Source organism: Eumetopias jubatus, unplaced genomic scaffold (assembly GCF_037043125.1).
Source record: "Eumetopias jubatus isolate StellerSeaLion01/CBP00866 unplaced genomic scaffold, mEumJub1_p1.0 scaffold_17, whole genome shotgun sequence".
Taxonomy (NCBI): Eukaryota; Metazoa; Chordata; class Mammalia; order Carnivora; family Otariidae; genus Eumetopias; species Eumetopias jubatus.
The window spans coordinates 31,377,440-31,391,108 of NW_028274823.1; the positions used below are offsets into that span (position 1 = coordinate 31,377,440).

Below are 13,669 nucleotides of genomic sequence, written 5' to 3' on the forward strand. Positions count from 1 at the left end.
GGGCGCCCGCCCTCGCTGCCGCCTGCGCCGCCGCCCACCCTAGCGCCCGCCGCGCCGCGCGGGGCCGGCCGGGCTGCCGGCTGCTGCCACCGCAATCCCCGCTCCTAAATCAGCGCGGGGAAGCGTCCCCTCCCCCACCGGCTGCCCGCGCTCCCCGCGCCGCGATTGGCCGCGCGGGCGCCCCCCGCCCGCTCCCCCCCCCCCCGCTCCAGCTGCCGCGCCATTGGCTGCGGGTCTCCGCCAGCCTTTACATAAGCCCGGGCGCGCTCGAGTGGAGTTGTATAAAGCGAGCGAGCGGTGGCGGCGGGAGGCTCGAGGCCAGCCCGGGACCGGGACCGGGAGCTGGAAGGCGGCGGCGGCGGCGGCGGCGGCGGCGGCGGCAGCGAGCGCCCGCGCTCCGACGCCCCCAGGCGGTGGGGCTGAGAGAGCCCGAAGATGGCTCTGAGCGCTGACCTCGGCGTGAGTACCCGCTCCAGTGCCCCCACTCCCTCAGGCGGAGAAAGTTTCTCCCGCCCTGCACGCCCCTCCAGACCCGCCCGCAGGGGTGACGGGGTCGCCGCCGGGGAACCGGGAAGACGGACACCGCCACCGAAGGCGGCGGCGGCGGCGGCGGCGGCTGTGCTTCCAACTTGCGGAGAGGCGCAGGACCCGACCAGCGCGCCGAGCCTCCCCCGCGGGCTGGGGGCGAGGCGGGCGCGGAGCTGGAGGTGGAGGAGAGGTGGGAGCGTGGGTGTGCGGACCACAGCCCGCCCAGGTGGCGGGGAAGGTGCTGGGGGCGCGCTGGAGGTCAGCCGTTTGGGGAGGGGGCCCTCGGGCTGCGACGGCGGCGGAGCAGGTGAGGAGGGATGTGCCGGGGGTATCGGGGAGTCACCCAGCGGGGCTCAGCCTCGGGCCGGGGAAGCTAGTGGCCTCGGGTGACTATGCTGCCAGGATGGGGAAGAGCCCCGGGGATCTGGCGCTTCTTCCCCGGGGAAGCCGAGCTCCTAGGCACAGCGCTGGGTGGCAGAGAGCTCCGGGAGCTAGCCCCGCGAGCGGCGTAGCCGCCAGCTGCCTTTGCTGGACCGAGGTGTGGTCTCCTCGCTCGCAGCCTGTCTCGGGCAAACCAGCTTCAGGCATTCCGGGGGAGCCGGGGGTCCTCCTCCGCCCTTTGGGGCACGTGGAGGCTTTGATGGGGCAGCAGGCCAGGCTTGGGGGCATGCCCAACAATGCAGCGCGCCTCTTCGCAGTACAGTAGTTGGGAGCCCTGGTTAGTCGCGTTTCTGCAGAAACCAACTCAAGAATCCAAAGTCATCCCAGCCTGGATGGGAGGCTCCCAGAGTGGTCGGGGGAATGCTCCTGGAGTTGGGGGGGGGGGAACTCCCCTTCCTCCGGGAATGACTAACGAATATTGCTGGTGGTGGGGGGGGGTGTGCACCTAGTGTGGCTTCTGTGCCTCCCAGGAGGTGCTTCAGCTCTCCAAGCAGGACACATTCTTGAGTCACACTTGAGATGTCTTCTGGGATGGGTGCAGGACTTCTCAAGTGAAGCCAGGTGGAAAAGAAGGGAAAAGGGTTCCAAGAATAGGGGACAGCTCTGTAGTGCTGTCGGGATTCAGGGGAGAAATCACTGGGGAAGAGAATTGCTACTGATGGGAGATTTTTTTTTTTTTTACCCTGATGAATTGGGGCTGGACATACCCAAGACTGAATCAGAGCAAATTCAGAGTCATGCTGTACCTCACTCTCGGCCATGAGGAAGGGGAGATGGAGGATGGAAAAGTGGGAACATGGCGGTTCTTCCAATATAGCTCTTGAGGAAGCATTTTCTCTCCCTCTGACTTAAGAACATCATTCTGGCAGCAGGTCCTAAAGTCAGTTTAAGAAGCAATGAGGGGAGTTTAGGGTCTTGATGCTGGCACGGTGGACCACAATTAGAATATTCTGACTTCCAGTTGGCACTAATGGACTCTGGAGAAGGTCAAAGGCATGCTGCTCAGTTGGGGTGTATCCTTCACCTGTACCCCATTCCTGAACACGGTGGGTGTTTTGAACTCCTAGGGTAGCTGCTTCAGCCTGGAGATCTTCTATGGGGGTTATCAACCCATACCCCCAAACCCAGCTCCATCCTCTGCCTGCAGTCAACATTTTTCTGCTGCGTTTCCCAACACGTTCTCTCCACAGGGGATTTGTGCAGCGAGATACCTGCTCGTTGCTCTTTCTTCCCTTCTCGCCATCTGGGTTGCACCTGGCGTTCTGAACCCTGATGTTTATTCCTTGGCACCTTGATGTTTGCTTAAGACGTCCTATCGCTGCACAAGAGTGCCCCTGTAAATGTGTGGACCAAACGCCTGTGTCATTCTAGGGAGAGAGGACTATTGTGGAGAGAGGACCACGGACCACAAAGGCAGTGCTATGAAAGTGCTTATGACAGTCTCCTGTTGTCAATCTTTCTTGCTGCCTGCAGAGGTGATGGAGGGTTAAAGGTGGAGCAGGCTCCTTGGTGTCCAGTAGGGGGCGCCAAAGGCACCCAGCTCAAGACCACTGACTTTCCCTCTTCTTGCCCTTCACTGACCATGGTAACCAAACACTTTGGGAAAGCCCAGGCCACAGCCCCCAGCCCTCCCCTCCATGATAGGAGCCCTGCTACCACAGGCTTCCTAGACATCAGGTGGTCCTGTGATCTCAGGTGCAATGGGGCAGGTGCACACACAACATTCCAGGGAAAGAGCTGGTGCTCAGTCCCACTGGCTCTCTGAAATCATTCCTCTGTCCTTGGTTCTGGTGGGTCCTTTGAATTCGTTAGGAGCTCATGGAGTCCAAGAACATTAGGGCTAGAAAGGAGGATGCTTGAAGAGCATCTAGTCCAACCTCATCCCATCCCCAACACTCATGCATACTTAATTTACAGATGAGAAAGCTGAAGCCCAGTCAGGGCAAGTGTCTGGCCCAAGGTCACGTGGCTATCTGGCGGAAGACATTGGACTGGGTCTCAGGATTCCCAGTTCTCTACGCAGAGCTCTTTCCAATCCTGTGATCTTCTTCTTTGCTGTGGAGATGGATGTGTATATTCTCAGCACACTAGATACTCATAATTGCTGACATTGGTAAATTAATAAATTTAGTAAATTGGGGGAAATTTCCTTCAAATCAATTATTCAGAGCGAGGAGCAGGTAAAGTTCTTGTAATGTACATATACAGGTAATAGAAATTCCGAATTGTTTTTTCCCTTCCATCTACTATCTTATCTCGTTATTCCAAGCAGTCTTTTAGGCAGAAACAAAACAACTCCCGTTCTCAGTCCATGCATGGAGGAATCAAAAGTGCCCAGTCCCTCACTGTGGTCTTGGAAGCCAGGCCAGAGCTCTTCCTTTCTCTCATTAGGGCATGCTGCCGTACGCTCTCCCAGTCCTGCATCACACCACTGCCTGGGGCACCTCTAGTACTCAGATCCTGGGTGAAGTGGAGAGTTCCCAACCATTATTTGCCCATTTCCCCATCTTTGCTGCTCCCAGCTCAAGGACAGAGTGTTAGGTTGTTCTATTTTTGCAAAATCCTCATGTTAGCGCTTCTTGGGTGACCTGGAAGATACTACAATTTCCACTGCCCTTTTTCTGTTCTGTGAGTCTGTCGACATCTGAGCTGGGCCCAGGGAAGAAGGCTTGTCGAGTGGTCTGTGGGCCGCCCCTCCGTTTCTTCTCACCACCCTGTTCCTTTGCACACGGTATAGAGCTCCTCAGGGGTCCCCTCGGAGTCTCAGCAGACTCAGTGGTGACCCTCAGGAGGAGCCAGTGCTGCCAAAGCCAGAATTCTGACAGCCAGATCCTCTTCTGTCCCTAAAGCTCACCCAAGGGATGCTTGTTGCCAGGAAAGATGCTTGAGTTTCCTCTTCTCCTTCAGGCTCACAGGCAAGTTGGGTCTTAGTCTTCAGGGGGAGGAGGGAGGTAGTAAGATGATGTGGACCACCAGAGAGCAACCTTCCTTTAGGAAGTGGGGTTCTGAGAGGCTGTGCTTGAGATCTGTGCCAGCTCCTGGCTCTAGCTGAAGAAATGTGCCTGCATTCCCAAGGCTTGGTCTAGTCTGGATATGGAGAGGAATATAATACATGAAATATATCTAGAGCACCAGGTCTCTGGATTTTTGGTTGGCTGGGGAGAGGACATAGAGTTTAAGAAGTGGCATTAGACCCTGAAAAATAAGAAGTCACCCTTTTCATGAGCCCCACTAGATGGCTGACCCTTACTTACCCTACTCTCATTGGGAAGGCAGCCCGGTGTAGTAGAAGGGACACAGGCTTAGAATCTGACTCCCCCACTTACTGGCTCAGAGACCTTGGACAAACTGCTTAACCTCTGCATGCCTCAGTTTCCTCCTTTGTAAAATGGTGAAGCTGGCAACCCTGTGATAAGGGTAGAATAGTGAAGATTAAGGAAGATATTCTTAAAATGCCTCTGCCCTTGGCAAGATGTAAGGAGGTATTCAGCTGGAAAGAGATATTATTGCAGGATCACTGGGAACCACACTGAGTCTTCCTTTTCCAAGCAAGCGAAGCTGAGTGTCCAGGGTTGCACATCAGCCTCTGCTCACAGCAACATCTGGGCTGATGGACAGGGCCTTCCTGGCAGGCCTCCCTCCTTGCCTTCTTCCCTCCCTCACCTTGGGGTTTTCATTTGGGGGTTCTGCCATACTTGGGGAAAAGAAATTTTACAGATCCCAGGATAATTCTGAATGTGATGAAGGGCCCTGAGCTATTGATTCCTAAGGAAGGATCTTTGTGCTGGGAGAAGCCTTCCTCGGAGCCCAGTGATTTAAGAGTGCTGACAAATGCGTGCTCACCGAGCCTCCTGCAGGCTGCAGATACAGGCTTCCAAGCCAGCCGGGGCTCTGTGAGGGATTTCTGGGGAGCCTGACTGGTTGCTTAGGGGACATAAACCTGTGAACTCTGCTTAGGAAAAAGTATGAAATCAATTGGCTCATTATCACACCCAACACACCCTGGACCACTTAGAGCATTTAAGAAATGAGAAGCAGCAAAGGACTTGGAGGCTGCATTGGAAAAGTAGACAGAGAGGTGTGAAGGATTTGGGGACAGGAAGACATTTTGCTCCTGAACCACTCATGATCTTGACCTTATTGAAATCCTTTGGCAGTGACTAGAGGGCCTGCGTCGCCCACCCCGCCAGTCGTTTGGCACTGTCTGGAGACATCTTTGGTTGTCACCACTGGGCTAGGGAGTGCTACTAGCATCTAGTGGGTTGAGGCCAGGTTTAGGACAGCCCCCCAATGAAAAATTGTCTGGCCTAATATGTCCATAGTGCCAGGGCTGAGAAACCTGGGCTGGAGCATCGCCACACAGAACTGTAGCATGCCAGAGGTGGGAGGGATTTCAGAAGTGTCCTCATCTGGCTCCCCCATCTCACAGCTCAGGACACAAGGATCCACAGAGGTGAAAAGACTAGCAAGGGTCCTACAGCAAGTCAGCGGCCAAGCTGGTCTGGAACTCAGATGTCCTATTTGCTGAGACCGATTTACCCAAACTCTCTCAAAGAAGTTGTGAAGATAAAATGTGAGCTGTGAAAACACTTGGAAAATTATAAAGAGACTATTATTAATATTGCTATTATTAAGAATTTGGGAGTTTGGAAAGTTCTATTTCTGGCTGTGCCACTGACTCATTGTGTAATATTGGGCACATCATGCCCCCACCCCCATACCTGTGTGTGTGTGTGTGTGTGTGTGTGTGTGTGTGCGCGCGCGCGCGCGCGCTGGCGGGGGGGGGGGGTGGTCTTAGCAAATAAGTATATCATAATCATTACCTTTAGAGAAAAGTCCAAAGACTTGCCCTTCAAAAACCCTAGCCACTTAAAAAAAAAAAAAAAGATAAAAATGTTCCTTGAAAGAAATTGTGTTGACTTCATAAGAAGCGAAGTGTTTTCTTCTTGGAAAAATTCCAGTACCCTGGCCCTGTAAGTTGGTTCCAGCCCAGGAGATCTGATCAACATCCGTAGGAGAAACTGGATAACTGATAGCTCCGCAAATGACAAGTGATTGGATTTGCCCCCACTCCCTCCGGGAAGGGGAGGGGGCAGCTTCACTCTTTCCTGCTCAGCCCTCTTGGCACAGGGAAGTTCTGCAAGGAACTTCACGGAGGGATGGGAAGACGTGTCATTAATTAGTAAAACCTTGTTTACTTAACAGACATATTCTTAAAGATCTCTTCCAAGGGACGTTTTGACATATTACTTTAATTAGCCACAGAAGAATTGCAAGTGCAGAGAGTGTATAAAATGACCCTTCCCATTGTTTCTAGTTACTGTTATCTTTGTTTGCACCCAACAAGTAGAATGACAAGGTCATGGGAATCACAGCTGAGCTCAGGCTGTCCCACTGACCAGGGGAGGGACGGCGGGGACTTCCTCCCGAACGGCAGCTTCCACCTGCCTGGAGAGCAGCCCCCACGTGGAGGCTCTCCCTCGGCATCCCCGCTGTACCCTATTTTGAGGTCTGTCTTTAAGGACCCATCAGGTCGAACAAATCCTGACTCAGCTGTCTCAATAGGGAACGGGCCCGGGAGCCTGATCCCAGCCTGCAACGGAAAAACTCCGTTGGTGTTTTTCACTGAAGGCCCATCTCTGGTCTTGCCCTCCATGTGCTCAGGATTGGAGGTAGGAAGTCACTTGAGTCTCTCCTTAGGGGATCAAGGTTATACCTCGGTCTGTCCCTGTAATAGAGGAGCTAAGCAGACAGGCCCTTTCCTTCTCCTGCAGACACGTTGTCTAAGTGATGTCACATTCCCTTTCATCCTGGTCTCTAAGAACGCACTCTTCCTTGGAGATCATGACCATGATCCTCTCATCAGAGAAGCTATGTATATCCAAGGAGGCTTTGGCAAGTGGGGACACAAGAGTCCCTGAGGAGAAACACCGCTTTGTAAGCCGTGTCAGGGGAGGCGCTGTGTCTTTCGTTCTCAGCTGTAAACTCAGTGCCTAGCATGGTGCTTGGCGCATGGAAGAGCTCAGTGAGTACTTAGGGGGCGGATAAATAAGTGAATGTAGGTGGCCATTCTGGGGCAGAGGTGGCTCTTGGTATGAAAGTGGCTCTCCAAATGGCCTGGATCAGTGAGGCCAGTTTTCCTTCTTCCCAGAAGGAAACGGTGGCAGAAGTTTTCCTTCTTTCCAGAGGGCTCTAGAAACCTCAAGGTCCCGTTGCTCAAGCAGGGGTCGAGGAGCCCAGGCGGGGCCCACCCTCTGAGATGGCGGCCAGCTCTGAGCCCTAGGCAAGGCCCAGGTTCTCTTTCTCTTTCCTACCCCCCAGATCCTTTAGCTATCATTTTGTGATCCCTCCTCCACAGCACCCCTCATCCCGTACTGCAAATGTTGACTAACTTTCTCCCTGTGACCCCAGCGCTGCCGAGCAGAATCCCAGGCTTGTCGAGGGTCCACGGGCCGTGTGTCTGTGGGTGAATGAACCAAGACAACTTCTGGTAGCTCTTCTCCAAAGATGCTTTAGTTCCAGGCACTCCTGTGTGGGGCTTGGCCTCTGCAGGGTGGAGTGCTCCCACAGCTGCCTTTCTCCCCGGAGCCTCTGCCCCCCTACAGTGTCTGGAAAGGGTCTGTGCTCCCTGCTCATTTCTAACTTCTGAAGCATTTGGGGCACTTTTGTAGAGTGAGACTCTGCCCCCCTACAGTGTCTGGAAAGGGTCTGTGCTCTGTGCTCATTCTCAACATCTGAAGCATTCAGGGCTCTTGCTTTTGTGAGAGCTCGGGGTGGTGTCCTTGGCTCTTTCGATAATTGCAGAAGAACTGCTTGCCCTGGAAATTGCCCTGGAAGCCTCTCCCCACAGCTGCCTGACCCCACTCCAAGATCTGGGTTGCTTGGTTACCAGCTTTCAGACCCAATTCAGGAAAGTCCCAAGGCCACAGAAAACTGAGTTTGGCTGCATGTGACCCAACCCACAGCCAATGTCTAAAGACTATCTGACCTAACACTATCCGTGTGGAAGAAGGGAAACAAGCAGTGAGCACTGCCCGGCCTGGCCCCCAACAGGTGTCTACTAGCTCACTTAACCCTTGAAACCTTGGTGTGTCATCATCTGTAACGTGGGAAGCAGACAGCGAGCATGTCAGACACCCCGTTTCAGATGATGATGCTGAAGAGCTGAACGATGGAGGAACATGCCCAAGGTCACTACCTAGTTGATGCGGGGGTAGGGGGGGTGAGATCCAAATCCAGGTCCCTGACTCCAGTCCTACCATCCCTTGCCCTTGTTAAGCCAGACCCCTCTTTGCCCCCTCCCCACACCTCCCCTGCAGGAGCAGCCCGCATTCCTTACTGAGGCACCGGGTACTCTGGCCCTGCGCCCCTCGGCCCAAGCTCTGCCTTTGGTAGTTAGCCTCGCCTCCTCCAGGCTGCTCGGCCCTGGGTGTCCTCCCTTTGCACCTACGTGCTTAATCTCCCACTCCAAGCCGCTCAAAGTGCTCAAATACATAGTAGGCGCTTCATACCCAAGCATTCAAGAAAACAAAAAATTTCAGTTCAACCTACTTTTTGATTCCATGTTTAACTTCTCCACGCTCTCCCAAAAGATTCAGATGTTCACAGTGGTGTGACAGGAGGTTTCTCAGGTCAGCCATGTAAAATGTGAGGTCACTCCAGGAGCCGGCGGCCCTTCCGCTTCACGCGGTTCCAGCCTGCTCTGCTTTCTTCCCCAAACTCCCTGTCTCACCTCTTCCTGTGACATTCTCTAGCTAAGTAGTTTTTCTTCATATACTTCAACAAGCTGGTGAGGAATTTTAGGAGCAGAAACATTTTTCACTTTAAAGCAGATTGTAGCTTACACTCCCAGGTCTCTGAGGACCATGAGTCTAGGGCAGTAGTTCTCAACCCAGGCTGTCCATCAACATCATCTGGGGAGCTTCTAAAAATATACAGCACCCAAGCCCCACCCCAGACCAATTCAGTCCAAAACTGGGTGAAGGACCTGGGCCACGTCATATTTCTAAAAACTCCCAGGTGAGTCTATCGGCCAGCTAGGGTTTAAAACCTTTGGTCTAGAGCCTTGCTACTAGAAGTGAAGTTTGCAGACCAGTGGCAGAGACATCATGTGACATTTTGTTAGAGTGCAGAAATTGAGGCCCCATTCCAGACCTACCAAATCAGAATGTGCATTTTACCAAGATCTTCAGGTGATCTGTAAGCACGTTACAGTTCAAGAAGCCTTGCTTTAGGGAAAGAACAGGGTTTAAATAACTTTATGACAAGTTGCAAGCAATTTCTGCTGATTCACATTATCGTTTGGGCATATTCCTTTGTACATTTAACAAATATTAATTGAGCACCAACTAGTACCAGGCACTATGATGGTTTTTTTTTTTTAAGATTTTATTTATTTACTTGAGAGAGAGACAGCGAGAGAGGGAACACAAGCAGGGGGAGTGGGAGAGGGAGAAGCAGGCCTCCTGCCGAGCAGGGAGCCCGATATGGGGCTCGATCCCAGGACCCTGGCTGGGATCATGACCTGAGCCGAAGGCAGACGCCTAACGACAGAGCCACCCAGGCGCCCAACTATGATGGTTTTTAAGAACACGTTGGCACGCACCTCTGTCTTAGCCTACCCTGTTTTCTCTAGGCTGTACCATTTGGTGATAGCCATCACCTTTCTCCTAGACCTGACCCCCCTCCAGTTCCAACCCTTACCCTCTCACTTTTTTGTAAAAACTGGAATCAGAAACCTTCTTTGTCACTTCATATTAAGTATGGTAATTTAACTCGGAGCTGAAGACAGCTAGGACTTTGAGTATATACAGATAAACTGAGCCTGCAGCTCTGACAATTGCATAACCCTCGATTGATTTCAATCAGTCTTAGATCTAGAGACAGAGGAGCAGGTTCCTGAACTAATCTCATACCTTCACTGTAGTGTATACCCTGGTTTCTTGACTGGGAGCTATAGTACAGAACCTTGTTACTCAATGTGTAACTTGTAGATCAGGATCATTGGCATCACCTGGGAACTTGTTAGAAATGGGGAATGTTGAACCCTACTACAGATCTAGTGAATCAGAAATCTGCAATTGAACAAGACCGCCAGATGATTCACATACACATTAAAGTTTGAGAAGCACTGGTATAGAACATACTATAATCACATGGGGGAGCTTTTAGAACTCTGATGTGCCCCTGCTGCACCCTGTGCCAGTTAAGTGAGAATATCTTGGTGTGAGACCAGACATCTGGTCTCTAAATGTACCACATTAGCCATTTTTAAGTGTAGAGTTCAGCGACATTGAGCACATTCATACTGGTGTGCAACCATCACCACCATCCATTTCCAGACTTTGTCATCTTCCCACACTGAAACTCTGTCTCCATTAAACACTAACTCCCCATTCCTCCTCCCCCCACCAGCCCCTGACAACCACCATTCTATTTTCTGTGTCTGTGAATGTGACTATTCTGGGTACCACATCTAAGTGGAATGATAGAGTATATGTCCTTTTGTGACTGGCTTATTTCACTCAGCACAATGTCTTCATGGTTCATCCATGTCATAGCGTGTGTCACAATGGTCTTCCTTTTTAGAGATTATAATATTCCATTGTACGTATAGACCACATCTTGTTTACCATTTAGCTGTCGATGGACTCTTGGGTTGCTTCCACCTTTTGGCTCTTGTGAATAATGCTGCTATGAATGAGGGTGTACAAGTATCTTTTTGAGCCCCTTCTTTCACTTCTTTCCAGTGTAAACCCAGAAGTGGGATTTCCAGATCACTTGGTAGTTGTATTTGGGATTTTTTTCTGAAGAACTGCTGCACAGTGGTTTTCCGAAGTAGCTACGCCATTTTATATTCCTACCAGCAGTGTGCAAGGGTCTCAGTCCCCCACATCTTCATGAATGACTGCCATTTTCTGGGTTTGTTTTTTTGTTTTTGTTTTTGTTTTTTGCTGTATCCATCCTAATGGGTATGAGTGGTATCTTATTATTGTTCTGATTTGCATTTCCCTGATGATTACTGATGTTGAGCATCTTTTCACATATTTATTGGCCATTTGTATATACCTTCTTTGGAGAAATGTCTATTCAAGTCCCTTGCCCATTTTTAATTCGGTTGTTTTTTGTTGTTGAGTTGTAGGAACTCTTTATATATTCTGGATAGTAATCCCTTATCAGATATATGATTTGCAAATATTTTCTCCCATTCTGTGGGTTGCCTTTTCACTCTGTCGATAGTGTCCTTTGATGTACAAAAGTTTTAAATTTTGAGGTAATCCATTTTATCTATATTTTCTGTTGTTGTGTGCTTTTGGTGTCATGTCCAAGAAATCATTGTCAGACAACAGTATTTTTTTAAAAACTCCCCCAGTGATTCCAGTGTAAAGCTCCAGCTGAGCAGTGTTTCTCAAACTTTAGCGTGCATTTGCATCACCTGAAATCTTATTAAAATGCATATTCTTATTTATTAGGTCTGGGGTGGGGCCCAAGATCCTACTTGTTAACAAACTCCTAGCTGATGTTGAGGCTGCTGGTCTGGGAACCAGTCTGAGTAGTCAAGGTACATAGAAGCCCTTCAATGATTTCTTTCACATGAGCCCTGAGAGTAAAAGGTGGATCTTTTCCAGGCCTTTTCCTGAGTTTCTTCACCACAACTGTTTCCCTATCTGCCATGGAGATAGGCTCACAGCTTCTCCTCTAACTCACAGCTGGTTCGGAGCAACCTGGGTGGGTGCACTGAGTGCCCTTGACATAGCTGAAGAATAACATGTAAATTGCATGTTCTCCCTGCCCCCCTCTGCCCCTGCCCCACCAGGGGTGGGGGGAGCTGCTGTCCACTGGTCTGCCCATGTGGGGTGATTTCAGATTCCACATTAATGATGGCTGATTCCTCTCTGGCCTTGGCCTCTGTGGGGGAACACTGCAGAACCCTGCCGAAAAGCTGTTTTGTTCAAAATATGTTTAATGTACTCAGAAAGGAAAATCACACAGGTTGGTCTGAAGTTTATAGAAGGCACAGGAGAGAAAAACTGCTGAAGTTCTGCTTCTAAAAAAAAATCCTTTAATTCATCATAGAATTTTAGAGCAGGAAAGGACCTTTAGAGCCTATCCCAAACTCTCATTTTGGAGAAGAAAGCTGGGACCCAACAAGGCTGTGACTTGTTCAACTTCACCTAGCAAAATGGAGGTCAGCCCATAGGTGTAATACTTCTTTTTAATCTTGCTTTAGGTTATTTATCTGGAAATCGTTAACACAGAGTAGCTATCGCTTTCATATGGCTCCTTTAATTAAAAGTTCAGCTTTAGGGGCGCCTGGGTGGCCTAGTCGTTAAGCGTCTGCCTTTGGCTCAGGTCATGATCCCAGGGTCCTGGGATCGAGCCCCGCATCGGGCTCCTTGCTCTGCAGGGAAGCCTGCTTCTCCCTCTCCCACTCCCCCTGCTTGTGTTCCCTCTCTCACTCTGTCTCTCTCTGTTAAATAAATAAATAAAATCTTAAAAAAAAAAAAGTTCAGCTTTGCGGGGCACCTGGGTGGCTCAATTGGTTAAGCATCTGCCTTTGGCTCAGGACATGATCCCAGGCCCCTGGGATCGAGCCCTACATCAGGCTCCTTGCCCAGCAGGGAGTCTGCTTCTCCCTCTCCCCCTCTCCCCCCGACTCACGCTCACACTCTGTCTCTCTCTTTCAAACAAACAAACAAATAAATAATCTTTTTTTTTTTTTAAGTTCACCTTTTCACAGAAAAGGTAAAAATCAACAGGCTGGATCATGGTTCTTGCCCCTCATGGCCTTCATTAGAAAATTTTTACCAGATGTTTACTTTTATAAGTTACGAATCTCTTCTAAAGAACATTGAGGCTTCCTGTTTAAGTGTTCAATCTAAGAAAAAATAGTTATTATACAGTATTTTTCAGTAATTATGTGCTTCTAAAACCTATTCCAGAATTCTGATATTACCTAAACAGAAGGTTGTTTCACCTTCTGTATTAGCCCAACTGGACCTGCCTCCCTGGTGCCAGTGACCCAAATTGTAGGTATGGTGCCTGGGAGGGACTAACTAACTAGCTTCTAGAAGATATACCCAATGCCACTTTCCTTTTCTCTGTCCATTGCAAACCTTGTAATCTGATCACAGTATTCTTTCAGTCCACTGCCAATCAATTGGTTCTGGCTCTCAAGTTGAAACTCATTTGCTGTCCTTACAATAGAGGTCATACCTTGAAAAGACCAGTGACCTTCAGATCCACCCTACATTTCATCATGTCTACACTGGTTATTAAACACTCTTTAGGTTCTCATTTTACCACCAGCTGCTCATTAATCCAATTATAAGTTTCCTTTATCCAACCAAACTTCCTGCCAAGTTGCTTAACTCTCATAGTGATGCGTTTGCCTTCCGTGATTAGACAGCCCAGAAGATACTGCCTTGTTCAGACATCTCGGTAATTTAGGCTTGACCTCACTCTAATAGTGCAACATGCAACATGTGCCTTATGAACACGCTGCAAGAGCCTCCTTCCCAGGAAGGCTCACCGAGGTTAGTTTCTGCCCACAGTGGGAGTCCTGCCCCTGGGTCTCTCCCCAGCCTCACCAGCAAGGCATTAGGGAGGATTCTGAATCATGTCTGACTATGAAGGCAGTGCCTGGGCCCTTCATTTGGGTTTCTGGGTCCTGAATGGAGGCAAGCTTGTTTGCTGGCAG

At 50.3% G+C, this 13,669-nt stretch overlaps 1 protein-coding gene across 4 annotated transcripts in view; it reads left to right on the forward strand.

Annotated features, from left to right (window-relative positions):
* Positions 1–300: 300 nt before the first annotated feature.
* CRTAC1 (cartilage acidic protein 1) overlaps positions 301–13,669 on the forward strand; it is a 145,078-nt gene continuing 131,709 nt past the window's right edge. For all 4 annotated transcript variants that reach the window (XM_028098825.2, XM_028098830.2, XM_028098823.2 and 1 more), the window contains exon 1: positions 301–459. In XM_028098825.2, coding sequence (XP_027954626.1) covers positions 436–459 — 24 coding nt within the window. In that variant the 5' untranslated portion in view covers positions 301–435. The remainder of the gene's footprint in view (positions 460–13,669) is intronic.